Raw genomic sequence first — 18,482 nt, 5'->3', positions numbered from 1 at the left:
AGAGAAAGCAGCTGTGCTAATTATGGTGGCAGAACAGAGTGTCAATGTTACAAACCTTGAAGTACTACAAATAATAAGCAAGCCAAAATTGGGAGATGAGGAGAAAGGAGGAAGTGTTACAAGGTAACACTTGTATAATAGAATCACTTGATGCTGTTGAAAATGAAAACTAGGAGACCCATAAAAAACTGGCATGGTTTAGTTTCTTCATCATTTTCTGAGTTGTGGTTTTTTTTTTTTAATTTTTAAGTTTATTTATATATTTTGAGAAAAAGAGGGAGAGAGAGAGAGGAAGTGGTGGGGGGACAGAGAAGGGGAGATAGAATCCCAAGCAGCCTCTGCCTGGAGCCCAATGCAGGGCTTGAACTCACGAACCACTGTGCGGTCATGACCTGAGCGGAAAGTTGAATACTTAACTGATGGAGCCACCCAGGCACCCCTATTTTTAAAAATTATTTATTTATATAATTTATATATTTATTTTAGAGAGCACATAAGCTGAGGAGAGGAGCAGAGGAGAGAGAGAGAAAGAATATCTTAGGCAGGCTCCATGCTTAGTATGGAGCCTGACACAGGGCTCAAGCCCACGACCATGGGATCATGGCCCTAGCTGAAATCAAGAGTTGGACGCTCAACTGACTGAGCCACTCAGGTGCCCCTTTTTATTTTTAAATCCATGCCTTTCATACATTTTTGACAGGGGTTGGCCAATAGTAAAGAGTATGACATAAATTTCATAAAAGAATTCTTATTCTACTGGGTGTGAGACCCACTGGTATTTTCAGTTTCGTGTTCTATCCTAATCCTCTTTAAAAATGCTAGTTACAAGCCCACTAGTGGGTTATAGGGCAGAGTTTCAGAAGCACCAAAGGATCTTTAAGGAGCTAGTAATCATTCTAGTGGTGAATCAACACTTTACTAAAAGGTAGTGATTCCTTTTTTTCATCTGTAATATTCCAAAAGACCTAAGAATAAGAATCTTGAAGTTAAGAAATGGTATATATAGTATGGGTTTCATTGTTAAACGTTATTTCTCTCTCTTTCAAAATATTTCCTATATGCTCAGAAAGACGCTTCCAGGGATGGTCACTGAACGTCATGTGTTTATTTGGAGGTGAATGAGGCATTACCTATGTCTCTTTGTATGATTTGAATTTTTTAAAAAGTGCATTTATTTGTTCTGAGAGAGAGTGTGTGTGAGCAGGTCAGGGGCAGAGAGAGGTAGAGAGAGAGAATCCCAAGGTGGAGCCCCCATGGGGCTCGATCTCACAAACTGAGATCATGATTTGAGCTGAAGTCAAGAGTTGGATGCTTAACTGACTGAGCCACTCAGGCGCTCCTGAGTTGATTTTTTGATAAGCATGTGTTGCTTTCGTAAAGCCAATCAAGTCATTACTTACTTAAAAAGACAAAAAGATAAAAAAGAAAGGAAAAAACAATCTGTGGCCACTTTGGTAAAGACAGAAAAGTCCACAAAGGGGAGATTGAACCTTGCAGCTCCCACATGTGTCCCCACGCTAACTCTGTTGGTCTGGTCTTTCCCTAGTGACGGCCGAAACGCCCATGCTCCCGTCCTCCCTCATGCTGCTCAACACTGCCCACGAGTATTTGGGCAGGAGGTCCTGGTGCTGCAACTCCGATGGGGCTCTGCTGCGATTCTACGTAAGCATTGTCCTCTTAGCCGGGGCTGATGGGGCGGGAGGGATGGTTTGGCGTCCTTAGGCTTGTGTGGCCTCCCCCTGTGCTGGGGCCTACTGTGCTTCTTTGATTTTGTATATGACTACTCAAGAGTTGCTAGAAAGTCTGAACTTGGTTTCCTTATGCACCTAAGGTTCAGGGCTTCTGGACCTGGCCTTGATCTGCAGGTGGATTTAGAACCGCTAATCGTTAGTGCGTCTGTTTTGTGTGTGTCAGGCATAGGGCCGGGCCCTTCGTAGTAATTTTAGAGGTATAACTGCATTCACCACCACCTTACATTGAATCCTGTTTGCCCAGCACCACTCATGCAAGGTTGCTGAATCAACAGCTATTTGGTGAGTGCAAATAGCTGTCTCTTACTGGCAGCTGTGATTGACTGGGCCTACTGGGGTTAAGCAGCATGATTCCTGCTCCCAAGCCTCACTGCTGAGTGTGACGCCAAGCAGCACATACAGGTTACAGAGCATGAGAGGAGCACCCAACCCAGCCAGCAGTGTCTATTTAAAAAAAAGTTTTTTTAAACATCTTTATTTTTGAGAGAGAGCGAGCGCACAAGCTGGGGAGAAGCAGAGTGAGAGAGGGAGGCACAGAATCTAAAGCAGGCTCCAGGCTCAGAGCTCTCAGTGTGGAGCCTGACACGGGGCTTGAAATCACGAACCATGAGGATCATGACCTGAGCTGAAGTCAGACACTTAAGTGAGTCAGCCAGGTGCCCTGACAGTGTCTATTAATAAATGTTTTGGTGGAACATAGCCACGACCATTCATTCATACATTAACTGTGGCTGCTTCGGTGATACAGGGCAGGGATGCGGAGCTCTGACAGAGTCCATGTGGTATGTGAAACCTAGAATATTTACTGTGTGGCCCTTCAGGAGAAGGTTTGTGGACCTCTGTGGTGTGCCGTTTCAGTGAGCATATCCTCTCTACAACTGCCTCTGCTGCCTCCCCTGTCCGGATCTTCCTCCTCTGTCCATGCTTTCCCCATGGCTCTTACCCGCTGCTAGCGTGCCATATAATTTCTTTATCTGCTGTGTTTATTGTGCGTCTCCTCTTCGTTAAAATGTAACTTCCCTGAAGGTAGGGATTTTTGTTAGTTTTGTTCACTGTTAGATCCCAGTAGCTTAGCAAGCATACCTAGCCCATAGTAGGTGTTCAATAAATAATAGCTTGAATAAATGAATGAGACTGAGAATACTAATGGAGCTCATGTGTGTGTGTAGGGCTTGACAGTTTGCAGAGCACTTGTGCTGAGGAGGTGGAGACTTGGCAAAAGCCCCCGCTGTAGATGCCTGAGTGTCTGTTCTACCCTGTGAGTTCTGAGGGCCTCCCGGGTGCTCACCCTGGGTCAGCTCCACACTTCACGACCATTTTTGGAAGAATCGTGCCAAGCTTAGACTGTATTGCTGCTCAGGAATTGGCAACTTCCTTCTTCTGCCTTCCCTTGCCCAATGAGACAGTGTGGGGTCACTGTCTACTTCCACAGGGTCACATTCACAAGGCAGTCTCCCTTATGCTGCTTGGGGGAAAGTCAAGGATGAGTCAGCACCTTTGCAAGCTGGTGCCTGGCAGAAGTGGGCGCTGAGGTGCCTTCTGGGCAGGAAGAAGGGGCGAAGATGGAGTGATCCTGCTCTGGGTTTTCCTGAGTCTGCATCTTTTTTGATGAAGCATAAATTCTAGCTGCCAGGATCTGTCAAGTAAAGCTGAGGGAGTGGAAGTGATAGAAGTACCACCACGTTTCACTTCAGAGCTGCTGATTTTCCCACCCAGGGCCTAGCCTTTACGTTTTTCCAGCACCTGCAGCAGCTTCACTTCTGTGGACTCGGCCTCTGCTTGCTGAGTGTTCTCTCTCTGCTCAGGTCCTGGCCACCCCGTGCCCTCTGCCTGCCACACTCTGCCCTGGGATCTGCTTGCCTGGCTTGTCCTTTCCTTCATGCCATGTTGGTCTCAGCTCAGAGGACACCTTCTAAAAGAGGTCTTCCCTGGTCCTGCCACTCTGTCCTAATGACTGCTGAGCAGCCTGCTGTTTGGTTCTGTGGCGTGTGCCTCTCCCCTAGCTAGTGGTGGTCCTGAGACCAGAGACCCTTTTTGTCTCGCTGCCTGAAGCATCCTTTGGGCTCTGAGCAGTGGCTGACATAGATTACTGTCCAGTTGATGTTTCTTGAATAAATACATGAACAAACATAAAGTTTATTCATTCATTGATCCAGAAATGGTTGCTGAGCACTCACCATTCTGGGTGCTATGGGGCTTATGAAGGTGAATACTGTATTGCTGCCTCTTCCTGTTGTCCCAGGTTTGTGGCCTTCAGATGAAGGACTGTGTCTTGGGACTGACATGGGGAGATCTTTTGTGTGCATTGTTTTTTCTTCTTGGATAAAGTGGGAATATTCACTGAGGGAGAAATCCTCTTGGATCTCAACTTCTCTTGCGTTAGTATTTCTTTTCATATGTTATATTCAGGTTGCTGAATTCTTATCCATTCATCCACCCTCAGCTCAAGTGGCCCCTCTCCTGTGGAGCCTTTACTAACTTTCAGACCATCCCTGTTACACTGTGTCCTTGTACTGCCACCCAGATTGTGTGCACAGTAACCCTCTGCTGTATTTGCTTCAATCTTGTCTTCTAACAGAAATAAAAAGTTGTAGGAAAGATAGCATGCCCCACAAACATAAAGGAAAGGACTAATAAATCTGACATTAAAAATGTTTAATTCTGTAAAACAAACACTGTACACTAAGTTACACATAAAATAGCACAGTGATAGAACACACACACAGACCCACATGTGCATATAAAGCTGGTGACACATACATAACAGACAAAAGACAGGATTAAAAATAAATTTTTTTTTAATGTTTATTTACTTTGAGAGAGAAAGAGACAGAGCGTGAACAGGGGAGGAACAGAAGCAAGAGGGAGACACAGAATCCGAAGCAGGCTCCAGACTCTGAGCTGTCAGCACAGAGCCTGATGCGGGGCTCAAACTCACAAATTGCGAGATCATGACCTGAGCCAAAGTCGGACGCTTAACAGACTGAGCCACCCAGGCGTCCCTGGAACTCAGAGTATTGTAAGAACTCCACAGATCCATAGAAAAAAGAAAAAGCCCAAGAGAAAAATGAGCAAATTATATGAACAAATCACTAGAGAGGAAGCCTAAAGGGCCAATAAACATGAAAAGATACTCAGCCTCACTAACAACCATAAATTCTTTATTAAAAAGGAATTAAAAGCAATGGAATACATTTCGTCCTCTCGGACAGGCATCATGTTTGTGTGTAGTGCCTAGGGCTGATGGGATGTATAGGGATCTCCATCCTGCCACCAAAAGTATACAATTAGTTCAACTATTTTGGTGAACAATTTGAAAATACAGTTTTCAAAGTTGCAAACCCTGTGTCCTGGCAATTCCTTTCATAGGAATCCACACTAAAGAAAAAGAAACTTTCACATGCATATAAAGAACAACATGTTGGTGGATGTTAGCCATAATGCTATTTATAATACACATACAAAAAAGGATAAACACCCTTAAAACCATCATAGAAAAGGTAAAAAAAAATTATGGTAACAAATATTTACAGATGAAGTTATATAATGTCCAAGATTTGCTTCCAGATAATGTGGGGTGGATTGGGGACAGTTGGGTGAGGGCCTGGCTGTGCACTGATTTAGTAATTATTAATCAGTGCTCAGTACATGGGCTCACTGTTCTATCATTTCTAGTTTAATATATGTTCGGAGTTTTTCATACTAAAACATTTGGAATTTTGATATCCCCATACAATAAGATCTTACTCATTTCAATTCTCTGAGCTATATTCACATTGATACAAACAAATCTGGTTCGTTCATTCATTTTAATTAGTTTAACTGCTTAGAGCAGTGCAAATGAATGAACCAGATTTATTTGTATCAGTGTGAACAACTATATAGTGTTTACTGATGCTTAAATAAAAATATGGAAATAAACATACATCTTTATCATTTCTTTGGATTTACTTTGTGCTTTTTCAAACTTATTGTGGTGAAAGCTTATTTCAGGGTTCACTCTTTTTCTTTTTTCACATCTTGCTGTCATTCAGGTATTAATGTTTCTAAATTAAGTGCAGAAGCATTGGGAAGGGCCAAGTGCTTAATATCTTGTATAAGGTCATTCAGTAACATCTTCCTAGCATTAAGATGTGTTTACAAACTTACATATAAAAGCTTATGTGAGAAGACAGTTCCTGAATTGTTTGAAATGACATGGTGTATAAAGTGCCTTTCAGGTAACTTCTGCCTTTTATTAAGATATAAGTATTATAAGTTTATGTGTGAAGCCTATGGGAAGAGCCTTGTGCCTATCAGCTTGAAACTACACTGTGCTTAGATGGCCACTCAGTAACAGTGTTCACTCTTTTTAGTACAAGTGCTGAAGGTTATAACTTTTCCCCAAGTGCAGTTTTAGCTGCATGCCATGTTTTGACCTGTGGTCTTTGCTACTTTTATATACTGATTTCTCATTTTACTGACTTATGTTCTGAGGATGTGGTGTATAATTATATCTTGTCTTTAGTATTCATTGAGATGTGCTTTTTGTCCAGTTTTGGAAAAAAGCTCATGGGTGCTTGAAAAGAATGTGTATCTGGTAACAGTTGGGCATAACAATAGCCACTGAATCTAATCTTCATAGATACGTCACTTGTTGACTGTTGTTTACCTCCTCAGAATCCTTATTGGTGTTTTGTCTCAGAGACTGCCTCAGTCCTAATGGGGTTTACCATTTGCATTATAACCACCGGTTTCATTTACTGCCCCTCAGTCTGAGCTTCTTAAATGCAGGGACCATGTCACATTGTGCCTAACATAAGGAGGTGCTCGGTAAATATTTGGGGAGCAAATAAATGGCCAAATAAGTGAGTAGAGAACTTACCAGCAGGCATGTAATGTCTCCTTCCAGCAGCTGGTAGGTATTGACTGGGCGTGCTGGAAGGGAGGCAGTTTGGCAAACAAGCCCTCGCGTCACTGTCAGAGCTGCGCCCAGAATGGCTGCTGTGGGGGTAACAGGCCCTTTTGGGAAGCAGGCTCAAGAGACACGGCCTCCTCACATTAACAGAGTTGATAGGGTGGGGGTCTCCCTGGGGTCCCACTGTGCCCAGGAAGCTATGGACCTTCTCCTCAGGCGTCACTTCCTGCCTACCACAGGTACGAGTCCTCCAGAAGGAGCTTGCTGCATCCGCCTCTGAAGACACACACCCCTACAAGGAAGAGCTGGAGACCGCCTTGGAGCAGTGCTTCTACTGCCTGTACAGCTTCCCTAGCAAGAAGAGCAAGGCCAGGTACCTGGAGGAGCACTCGGCCCAGCAGGTGAGGGTGCGGCCCAGGCCCCCTGCACCCGCCCCTGCCCGGGGCAGTGGGGCTCAGCGAAGTGGTGGCATGAGCGCTCCTGGAGGACATCAGACACGCCGCTCTCGCAGTGAGCTGCACCAAGAGAATGAGAGCATGGTCACATGTAGTCTGATCATAGGAAAAGGGTTTTCCTTACAAAAACTAGCTTCATAAGTGTTGACCAATCATTCAAAAATGCAGCGTGACAATTTTCAAAGAATTTCATTTTCCAGTTTGGATAACATGAATAATTCCTTAGAGGTTTTTGTTTGTTTTTGTTGTTTGGTTTTCAAGCACTCATGGCTTGTCAGTACCGTCATTTATTACCAGTTTCATCCCCTGAATGTAAGCTCCTTGGGCAGGACCCCCACTGTGGCCCCATGCAGAAGGCGGACCCACCCTGGCCCAGAGCAAGCAGTGGCCCAGAGCAAGCAGGCTCGAGGTGAGGGTCAGCGGCCTGGCCACAGCGCCCACTCGTGATTGAACCTCCCCTCTGGCTCAGACGTGGGCTCACCGAGTGGGACCCTGGGTTCTAACATTTGTCTTTGTAAAGGCCGGGCTTAAGCCAGTTCATTTTCCTGCTCTTCAGACATTTGGGTTTGGGAATTACAGTGGGTATGCAGATTTTTAAAAGTATACAGGACTTTTTCTAGCCTCTAACTGCACTATGGTCTGCTTTCTGTCTTTTCTCAAGGTGGACCTTATATGGGAGGATGCCCTGTTTATGTTTGAGTATTTTAAGCCCAAGACCCTTCCTGAATTTGACAGCTACAAGACCAGCACTGTGTCTGCCGACTTGGCCAACCTTCTGAAGAGAATCGCCACCATCGTGCCCCGTACAGAAAGGCCAGCCCTGAGCCTGGACAAAGTCTCTGCCTACATCGAGGGGACCTCAGCCGAGGTAGGAACTGAGCGTGGTGGTGCTGTGTCCCATCATTTTCCCGTCCGGCACTGCTGCTTCTGCACCTTGGCTTCTTTCCTCGCTCTGTACCAGAAGTCAAGGCCATGAGAAGCCTAGTGCCTGTCCTGTGCTAATGTGAATGGGCCTGGGTTTGCAGCATTACTGGTCACATCTGAGACCCTGACTCCATCTCCCCTCATCCTTGCTCCCTCCCCTGCCAGGTGCCCTGCCTCCCAGAAGGGGCCGACCCCTCCCCTCCGGTGGTGAATGAGCTCTACTACCTCCTGGCTGATTACCATTTCAAAAACAAGGAGCAGTCTAAGGCCATCAAGTTCTACATGCATGACATCTGCATCTGCCCCAACAGGTCGGTGACCTGGGTACAGGGCCATGCAGGGAGGGCTGGGGTGACCCCAGCTCAGCAAACTCTTTCCTGGGCCAGTTTGGGGGTTTCCCTGCCATAGCAAAGAGACCAGGGGGAAAAGGAATGAGAAAGTATGGTTAGCACTCTGCAGCTATTAGGACAGGAAAGAAGCAGTTTCTTCATAGAAAGAAGAGCAGTAGAGAAGGCTTCCTTCCATGAGATGCCTGGGATGAGCACTGGCATCAGAGGAGGTCTGAGGTGTCCATCTGGACCCAGGCCAGCAGGGCAAGGGGGTGCCATCTGGCTCCATCTTGCTCGTTGTGTGCTGCCCCCTTTCCTGGTTCCTGGCCCTGGGCAGTGGTCTGTGTATTTTTGGTTAATGGTTGCTTCCTTGTTCGGTGGTAAGGGGAAAGTACTAGACGTAGTCAAGCTAGGAGTTCTCTTTCCTCACTCTGATGCAGTACAGCGTTGGCAGTAGCACTTGTCATGACAGCACAAGTAGGAGAGCCTATTGTACGTGAGGCTCGTACTTGCTTCCCACTGAGCCCTGGTGGCTTTCTCTTAAACTGTCATGGTTGGCGTGTTCATCCTGAAAGGGCTCAGCGAAGCTTATAAAGTTTGATTCATTTGATTGAAAGGGAACATTTTCTCAAGGCCTCCACACCTAGGAGGTAAGCCTTGGGTTGAGGTAAGCCTTGTGTCTGAAGGATCCAGAGTAGTATCTGTAGGTAAAGTACTCATGGACCAGGCCACAGACACTGCCCATCTCAGGGGAAACCACAGAGGCCATCTTGTCAGGACCCACCTGGCCTGGGGAGAGGGGCTGGGATCTGGGTAGAGAAAGCAGTTTATACAACTTCTGTGGCTTGTGGGAAAGATTCCCTCAGACCCCCTGCTGCTCAGCGTGTGTTTTCCTCCAGGCAGGGAGTCATGTTATAGGTGGCCCTGGATGTCCTTCCTCACTGGGGTCACTGTGGACCAGTTTGGTAGAGGAGAGCCACGCTCAGGCTGGCTGAGTGCTCCTGCTCTAGACTGTGAGGAGTCACCTTCTTGGCACCACTGCCTCCATGTCTGAAAAGTGAGGGTGATAAGACCAACCCGTCCATGGGGAGGTGGGAACCTGGCATGACACCTCTTATCCAGCAGCCCTTTGGGTTACGAGATGAGGTTCATGACAGCTCCTTTGAGCCTCCTCCCAACTCATACATGCACCAGATCAGAGAGTGTCCATCTGTCAGGCTTGGCCTGCTGAGAGGCCTGCCATAGAGGTGGGGTGGCCTGTGAGGACTGGCCCCAGAGCCAGGAGGAACTTGGTGGCCTAGTCCTGACCCTCCTTCATTCTGGCCCTCACACTCAGTTCCATCTTCTGCGCTAAGATGGAAGTTTGGGTACTGGCCTTTTCTTTAAATCTTCAGAGCCTGCTAGGTACAGGGGAGGCCCGTGACAGACAGCTGGGTGTTGGTGGAGTGTTCTGGCAACAGTGTTTGTTGGTGGTCTGTGGGAAAACAGAGTCTGTGAGAATGCTAGCAACAGCTTTTGTCAACCCGTGTTCATTCTATCTGCTCTTGCTCAGCTGGGATTGGGCCACCTTGGCCAGGCATTTCATAGAGTGGCATTTGCTGGGGGCAAGATGGGAATAGGTCCGAATACAGCTCATTCCTCTGCCAAAGAAACAACTCTGAGACCAGCGTTGGGAGCAGGCTTACCCTGCATGAGTATGAGCCCAGTGCACAGGCTCTGGATGCTCCTTCCTCCTGGGTTCATGGGGTTGCTGGCCCTTGGGCTCCCCAGTGTCCCTGTGGGTCAGCACTCCCCGAGTGTGGGTTGTGCACTGCTCTGCGAGAATCAATAACCCATGTCAGGACTTGGCTTTTGGTGACGCACAGAGGAGCATTTTGAGTTTTTGTGATGATGTGTCTGTGTTCTTGGTTACTTCTATTTGTGACGATAGTGGTTCCCATTTTGATACTCATGCAGGTATATGGGCACACACCGTGATGTGTGTACCCTCAACGCAAGGGCAAAGAGGGTTGACAAAGGCACTCTGGAAGGAATTAAGAGCTGGCCCTGGTAGAAAGTCCCTGACAGGGTTCCCACCATCTGGAGGGGAGTTTGACACTCACCTCTCTGCTTCCCCCGCCAAGGGTGACCTGAGCAGAGCCCTGGATCCCAGGCCCTGAGGAGGAAAGGGTACACTCAGGGCCTCTACACAGTGGCTGACACCTTCAGTTTTGCTGTCCCCTGTCACCGCTTAAGCCTTCAGGCCTCCTTACTGCTCCTTTGCTCGTACTTTCTTATCCTCAGGCGCCTGGAGTATGGCAGAAGCACGTGTGAGCTTCACAAGTCCACTCGGCCCTTACCACACATGGAGGACTGTCAGAGATAGTCCAGGGAGCTAGTTGGCCAGTTTTAAAGTTAGGATAGCAGTGGGTCAAGAATTGTCAGGATGTTGAGGGTAGCATCTGTCATGTGATTGCTGCCTATTCTGTCATCTGTACTTGCACTCAGGAAATTCCACTCTCCCAAGTGCCCAGAAATCGTCTTGGCCCTCATCATCATCACAGAGAGCCTTCTGCATTTCCCTCACCGCTTTCTTTTAGGCGATCTCAGAGCGGTAGGGTCTCAGCCATCCTGTGGTCCCCTTGCTCTTCATATTGCTTCTGGGAACTGAGCTGGGCAGGGTGGGATCTGGTCAAGGTCCCAGAGGAGAACCATGTAGAAGCTACATGGCAGTGTTTTCAGGGTCTTGGCTGCCCCGTGCTTTTGGTCAGTGAATGTGTTGATGGCAGGTGCTACCGGTGCAGGATTAGGAGAGGTGGCAGCTGGATGGGAGCCTCCCTATCACCTTGGATGGGCCATGCCTTGTAAAGCACCCCTTTTCCTTTCCATCAGAGACATTCTTTGGGTAACTCTTCCAAGTAGGGAAGCAAAGGGGAGCAGAGGCCAAGAGCTCACCATGCTGGTGAGCATAATTTGGGCTCAAGTCCCTGGGGATTCCACTCTCTTAGAGTACCTACTGAGTACCTGTGAGATGCTGAATGACCTACACTACATGTCCTATGGTGTCCCAGCACTCGACTCTTGACATGGGTTTTCTCAGTCATATTTCATAGCTCAGAAACATGGAGTCCGTGAGTATTGGAGCTGGGCTCTGGGCCACGGCCTAGGATCACTCCCCTGGGGAGTGCCTTTCCCAGGCCACCATGTCTGCAGTGCTGTGAGGGCAGCGGTGTGTTTAGTGGCATTTCTGTCATGACCTCAGGTTTGATTCCTGGGCGGGCATGGCCCTGGCCCGGGCCAGTCGCATTCAGGACAAGCTGAACTCCAATGAGCTGAAGAGTGATGGGCCCATCTGGAAGCACGCCACGCCTGTCCTGAACTGCTTCCGGCGGGCTCTGGAGATCGACAGCTCCAACCTGTCCCTGTGGATCGAGTATGGCACCATGTCCTATGCCTTGCACTCATTCGCCTCACGGCAGCTGAAGCAGTGGAGAGCTGAGCTGCCCCCTGAGCTCGTGCAGCAGGTGAGGGGGGGTTCTGCGGAGGGGGTGGGGGCGGCTGCTGTCTGACCCAGGTACCCTCAGGTGGCAAAATCCTATCCTGTCTGTTTTTTGCACTTGTCTTCACAACCATGCTGGGAGCTCACAGATGATTCTTTTCGTGAGACTGAAGCTGTACTATGGTCAGTGATAGCTTAGTCCCTGGTCTTTAGACACCCAGTCTGGTATTGGTGAATTCAAGGCCAGAGTCTTATGATCTGGCTGGTCAGCCATCAGTTTTTCCAGCAGGGAAGAGGTGTTGGCCACCAGAAGTAGCTATCTCTTCCCTGTTCCCTTCATGTTTTATTTTACTTTATTTTATTTATTTATTTTTTAAGCAGGCTTCATGCCCAGTGTGGAGCCCCATGTGGGGCTTGAACTCACAGATCTGAGATCAAGACCTGAGCTGAGATCAAGAGCCAGACCTTAACTGACTGAGCCACCCAGGCGCCCCTTCCCTGTTCCCTTCAAAGGAACTACTTGAGTCCTTGTAAAATCTTTGACGCTGTGTTGGGAATTTTGAAGTCCATCTTGGTAGGGGCTCCCGTAGTGTAGGTTGCTGGGTGTCTGGCCTGGAGGCTGTGTTGAGCAGGGCACCCTTGGTTTCTTCATTTGGAAGTGAAGGAGTCATATGGCATTTTTAAGTGACAGTAAAATGACACAATCCAGAAGGGTTTCTGAGGAGAGCAGAGTGCTGAAGGGGCCTGTTTCTTATAGTGATCGAATGTGGTCAAAACCCAAATGAGATAATGGCCTTCTTCATGCTGCCATCGGGTTGTTGAGGGAACCCAATGAAAGACTGGTCAGTGAGGCTCTCAGCTGTAGCTGTGCCGCTGCTGTCTTCTGATAGCCCCTGTGTCCTCAAGGGTGGGCCTCTGTTGTCATACCCAGCCCCCCATCCTGACACCTGCTACCCTTCAGAGGCAAGTCACAGGCTCCCAGAATCCTTGGCCTCATGGTGATCCTGGCCTCTGCCATTGTGCTAAATAGGGGAAGTCCTAGTCTTGTGCTGCTTTTACTGATTTTATATGAAAGTGAGGTGTCCTTGGTGTTAAAAATTCAATTGGTATGGAAGAGCATACATGAGGGGCACCTGGGTGGCTCAGTCTGTTAAACATCCGACTTCAGCTCGGGTCATATCTCACAGTTTGTGAGTTCGAACCCCACACTGGGCTGTCTGCTGTCTGCTTCAGATCCTCTGTCCGCCTCTCTCTCTGCCCCTCCCCTGCTCATTCTCTCTCTCCACCTTTCTGTCTCAAATAAGTTAAAAAAAAAAAAAGAAAGAAAAGCATAAATGAGAATGTAATAATAACATAAATGTCACCCTCTTATGGTGGCTCCTTTTGTGCGTGGATGACATCCCTACCCAGCAGCACAGACAAGAGGGGGAGGGGCTGCTGTTTGAGGGCAGTCAGCACTAGCAAAGGGTCACAATGTGAGTCCACTCATGATGGGGCTCAGTTACTCTAGTAAAGGTGTGATTGGGACTTTATCTTAGTAATTAAATAATAATGAAAATAACTCCTAAATCTTATATTACTAGGGCTTTGGTGATCACAAAAATGTGTTAATTCTTCAAACGAAACAAGAATGATTGAGTTTAGTTGGTTTTGGGGGAGCTTAATTTTCTAATAGTTTATGACAGCATGCTATGATCCCCCTTCATGTTGGCAGCATAAATTTTGACAGCTACTTTTGCAGAGATATTCGAGAGCTATTTCCCTCTCCCAGGATTCTCTGCCGTCTTTGTGCCTCAGAAGCATGTGCTGTGGTCTCTTCCCTGACCAGCAGTTCTCCCTTTGGGTGGTTGTCAGCCATGTTAACTGTGCCTGGTGTTCGTGTGCAAAGGCTTTGCCCGCCTTACTTATATCAGCTTCGTGAAATCCCACATCTTCTGCAAAATTTGCAGTTTAGCTTTGTAATAGATGTGCATTATACCATCAGACTCGATGGAAAAACCAGCAAGAGACAGACTACAACATTAATGAAGTGAGCTGGGCAGGAAGGACCTCAGTGAAGATGCTGGGTGGATGTGCTCTGAGAGCACAGGCTTCATATGCACCATCCCCGGCGGTGAGGACTCTCGCTGCCCTGTGTCGACAGCTGGGGGGCTCGGTTTCCCGCACGAAGTCCTGCCGGCCATCGGGGTCGTCCGTGTGCTGTGCCATGCACTTTGAGAAAGCCTTAAAAGGCTACGCTTCTGTTTCCACACACTTCCCAGTCTCTGCGTGGCACCACGCTTGACGAGGGCGAGCTGGAAGCTCTACCTGGGGCTGTTATTGAGGAATGCCAGTGACCTTACCTTCTTCCCCTGAGCTCTGGGTGTCACTGCCCCCTAAGCCCAGGATGGTTGTCTCAGGGTTCCAGACTCTGGGCACCTCGGCCCTAAGGCATTTTCCCTCTCTTTCTCTGACCTATGCTCTGTAGGTCAGCAAGGACAGTAGCTCCCACACCTGACTGGGCATCAGCACCTCTTTCAGGGGGTGGGAGGGGGTGGGGAGCTTTTTAAAAGGCTGCATCAGGGACTCACAGTCAAAAGCTGCACTTTAACAGAGTCCCTAGGTGGTTTACATACAGCATCCAGGGGACAGTCCTGGCATCAGTGGCAGAGGACACAGGTGGAGGGAAGGGCAGTGGAAGACCCTGCTAACAAGCTGACCAGAGACAGGTAGGTGTCGGGTTCTGTGACTGGACCAAACCCTGGAAGCAAATGGGCGAGAGAAGAGCAGCATGATCCTTGTTTAACATTTATGGAAACCACTCTTCAATTATACAAAGAAACACCTTCTTTAAAATAATTGCAACAGTAAGGACAAAGCTAAAACCTTTTTGCGCCGCCCCCCCCCCCCCCGCCTTTGAGTCTTCACTCCTGCTTCATAGCAACCTAGTGAGTCTTGTATCTTTGTAGACTTAAAAAAAAATACAGTTTCTTATGTATATGTGTACTCCTAGAAAGAATGCCATGATTTACCTGTTCTTTTCTTCTAGCCTAAATGCTGTCATGCTGTGTATGGCATTGAACTTCCTTTTCATTCAGCACCATGTTGTTGAGCTCTATCCCTGCCGTGCAGCCCTGTTACATGGTGACCACCCTGTGCAGGGACCCCTCGCTCCCTTCTGTTATTAGTGCAGTGGCCCCATGGCTGAGCAGGCTGGGAAATGGGTCTTGGCAGCATCAGGAGCACTGACTGTTATCCTCCACCAGGACTCACTGGCGTGGGTGGAGCACAGACTTTGGGGTCCTTTCTCTAATCCTCCACCAGTGATGCCCAGTGGATTTAGCAGGATAGAGGTTTTCCAGGAAGTAAATATGAGGAGAAGTCAGAGTTCCTTTTCTGCCACTGGCACTTGCGGAGTTCATTTGTCAACCTCCCCTAAAGGAAGGAATTCGTGGCTCCCCCAGGAAAGGGCAGGAAAGGCAGAGAATGGGCGACAGGAGACCCAGGTTGACTCCCTGCACACCTCTTCCCCTTGCCTGTTCTTTCTCCTGCATGGCTCATGGCCTCTGTGGCTGAACTCCATTCGGAGCCAGTGGAAGCTGTTGGCCCAGGTAGCTCGGGGCCTGAAACAGGGCTCCCAGGCCTTCTTCCCAGAGTGTAAGGTGGTGGCGGGAGAGGGACGGAGATCCACCAGGTATGCAGGCGTCCCAGCAGGCAGGGAGGAAGGAGGTTTTGCATTGTTGCCTCGCAGCGCTGCCTTGTGCCTCCTCGTTTTTCTCCATCTCTGCCAAGATAGTTTCCTACTATGTAGTATGTCATGGGGACCGGCCCTTGGTTGCCAGAGCTGTTTGGGTTTATTGTGTCTGATCAGATGAGGTGTCGGGCAAATGTTACCAGCTATTTAAGGTGCTGTGCACTTTAGCTTCTGCCTAAAAAGTTGCCAAAGGTGTCTGTTTTAGAAAAACCAGTGGTTTCCCTTGTTGTCCATTCTCAGGCAATGGCAGAGGCTTTGGAGCCAGTGCTTTCTAACTGTGTCCCGAAGGAGGAGCTTGATGCCCCTGCTGTGGTTCTGGTTGTAGGTGGACTGACTACTCCTCGTGTATGGCAGTGTTGTGAGCACTGACATCTCCTTAGTCTCTCTTCTGAGCTGGCCCCGGGCCAGGGACCCTGGCCACAGGGCGAATGCAGAGGCACAGCACAGAGTGCACGTCTCGCTCCTGGATGCAGAGGAGCTGTGAGGGTGTCTGGCAGAGCTCTGGAACGCGGTGGGCCCTCCGTGGCCGTCCCTCCTGTTCTGTCTGAAGTGTTCTGACTGGCACACCTTCAGAGGACAGGAGTTCTGGCAGCATGTGCTCCATGTGGGGCAAGGAGGATCTGGACCTCTTGGTGGGTATCTGTGTGGTGCTAGGTGCCAGTCCAGCTGGGGCTCTTCACAGTTGCCCTTTCTGTCTCAGTAGGTGGCTGGATGACCCTCAGTGGCAGGGCTGGGTGGGCAGGGGCTAGGGACTTGGTTAAGGCCACATAGCTACAGAGCAGTCAGAACAAGGCTCCACTGAAGTGTTTGCCTTATACAGAGATCTGCTATGAAATCTCACTGTGGAGGGTATGACGGAGCCACTTGGCTTGTGCTGTGTTCTGGTCCTGCACTGTGGTTCCTTCTGTTGTATCTCACTCACAGTCTCTTTTCTTTTTCCTCTTATTAATTTATTTTTACCTTAGAGAGTGCGAGTAGGGGAGAGGGGCAGAGAGAGAGAGAGAGAGAGAGAGAGAGAGAGTGAGAGAGAGAGAGAGAGAGAGAGAGAGAGCGAGCATCTTAAGCAGACTCCATGCTCATTGTGGAGTCCGATGTGGGGCTTGATCTTATGACCCCGGGATCACGGCCTGAGCTGAAATCAAGAGTCAGATGCTCAACTGACTGAGCCACTCAGTTGTCCCGCCACTGATGGTCTCATGATTCTTAGGTGGTAACTTCCTTTTTTTTTTTTTTTAAGTTTATTTATTTATTTTGAGAGAGAGAGCAAGCAGGGAAAGGGCAGATAGAGAAAGGAGGAGAAAGAGAATCCCAAGCAGGCTCCACAGTGTCAGCATAAAGCCTGATGTGAGGCTCAAACTCATGAACCATGAGATCATGACCTGAGCCAAAACCAAAAGTTGGACACATAAACAAATGAGCCACCCACGTGTCCTTAGGTGATAAATTTTCTTTCCCAAGAAGTGTTTGGCAGAGTGTGGGGTAGCACCCGACTGCTTTGTGTTGGCCCCAGGGCTATTGCTGCAGTGGGACATGGTACTGTTCTCAGGCTGCAGGCAGCACCCTTGCCAGAGCTTGGCGCCTGCAGCCCCTCCCTTCCTCTGGCCCCTGAGATGAGACTAGAAGCGGTCGCAGCTGTCCTGCCTCTGAACTAGGGGCATGGAGATGAGGGCCCGGAGAGCTGCGCCCCTGGGCCCCCCCACAGTCAGTGTTTGTTCCAGCCCCTAGCCCGGGGGCCCTCGTGTGGAGGGGTGCGTATCCCTGATGGCTGACCTCCCACGTTGATAACACATAGGTGCTGGCCCATAGCCCTCATACAGGACTGGAAAAAGTTGGAAAGCATCTTAGAGGTTGATCTTCTGTCCTAGTTATTTCCACCTTTCAGTGTGTGAGAGGGTGACTGGAGGCACAGCTCAAAGGCAGTGGGTCTTGGGTGGGGCTCAGGAATCTGCCATTTTGTAAGGTCCTTCTGGAAGGGTGCAGAGGACAGGGTGGGAAGTCTCGTGGCACCCCAGGGGTGTACATCCTGTCTAGTGCTGTGTTGCTGAATGCTGGGGGTGCACACCCTGTCTAGCTCTGCTTGACCACCCCAGTGAACAGCAAGAGCAGAAGTGCACACCACGTGAAGTGGGCACTCATCAGAACCCTGGCACTGGCTCTTAGCATCTCAGCTGCTGTTGGCCTGGCTCTCCAGCAGCCCTAGCCTCACACTGTCTCCCCTTCCCAGGCACAGGACCTCACTGCAGCCACAGTGAGGCTTGGAGTTGGGATCTTTAGAAGGGGGCCAGTAAACTCCTAAACTATGTCCTGTGGGGTGGGAGGGGTAGTAAAAGAAAGGACACTGGAATTGACATGAGGTGACCTGGTTTCAATCCAGCTCTGTGCCTTACTTGATGTGTACTTTGCGGGGGAGGGCAGTCCCTAGGCCTCTCCACACTCTGTGCTGAGCTATGAAATGGTGATAACACTTCTGCGTCTCAGGGTCGTTGAGAGGATGATAAATTTGCGAGGAAGGCGGCGGGGCTTCCTATGGGATAAGGCATGATCCGGTGCAGGTTCAGACCATGGGCTAAGCCCAGCCCGGTCCCGTGGTCTCATTCCAGATGGAGGGCCGGCGTGACAGCATGCTGGAGACAGCCAGGCACTGTTTCACGTCGGCGGCCCGCTGCGAGGGCGACGGTGACGAGGAAGAGTGGCTCATCCACTACATGCTGGGCAAGGTCGCCGAGAAGCAGCAGCAGCCTCCTGCGGTGTATCTGCTGCACTACAGACAGGCTGGCCACTACCTGCACGAAGAGGCCGCCCGCTACCCCAAGAAGATCCACTACCACAACCCACCTGAGTTGGCCATGGAGGCCCTGGAGGTGACACTGTGCCAGCCCAGGGCAGGGAAGCAGGGTGGGGGTGGGCCAGTCTCT

General features: G+C 49.2%; 1 protein-coding gene across 9 annotated transcripts in view; it reads left to right on the top strand.

Moving 5' to 3' along the window:
* Positions 1-18,482, top strand: part of CABIN1 (calcineurin binding protein 1) — a 146,216-nt gene that overhangs the window by 46,802 nt on the left and 80,932 nt on the right. For all 9 annotated transcript variants that reach the window (XM_029922558.1, XM_029922562.1, XM_029922559.1 and 6 more), the window contains 6 exons: positions 1,547-1,662; positions 6,888-7,049; positions 7,765-7,971; positions 8,193-8,338; positions 11,598-11,859; positions 18,168-18,428. In XM_029922558.1, coding sequence (XP_029778418.1) covers positions 1,547-1,662; positions 6,888-7,049; positions 7,765-7,971; positions 8,193-8,338; positions 11,598-11,859; positions 18,168-18,428 — 1,154 coding nt within the window. The remainder of the gene's footprint in view (positions 1-1,546; positions 1,663-6,887; positions 7,050-7,764; positions 7,972-8,192; positions 8,339-11,597; positions 11,860-18,167; positions 18,429-18,482) is intronic.

This window comes from Suricata suricatta, chromosome 14, assembly GCF_006229205.1.
Source record: "Suricata suricatta isolate VVHF042 chromosome 14, meerkat_22Aug2017_6uvM2_HiC, whole genome shotgun sequence".
Taxonomy (NCBI): Eukaryota; Metazoa; Chordata; class Mammalia; order Carnivora; family Herpestidae; genus Suricata; species Suricata suricatta.
Note: the sequence above shows the minus strand (reverse complement) of the source record. Positions and strands in the feature narration are given on the sequence as shown.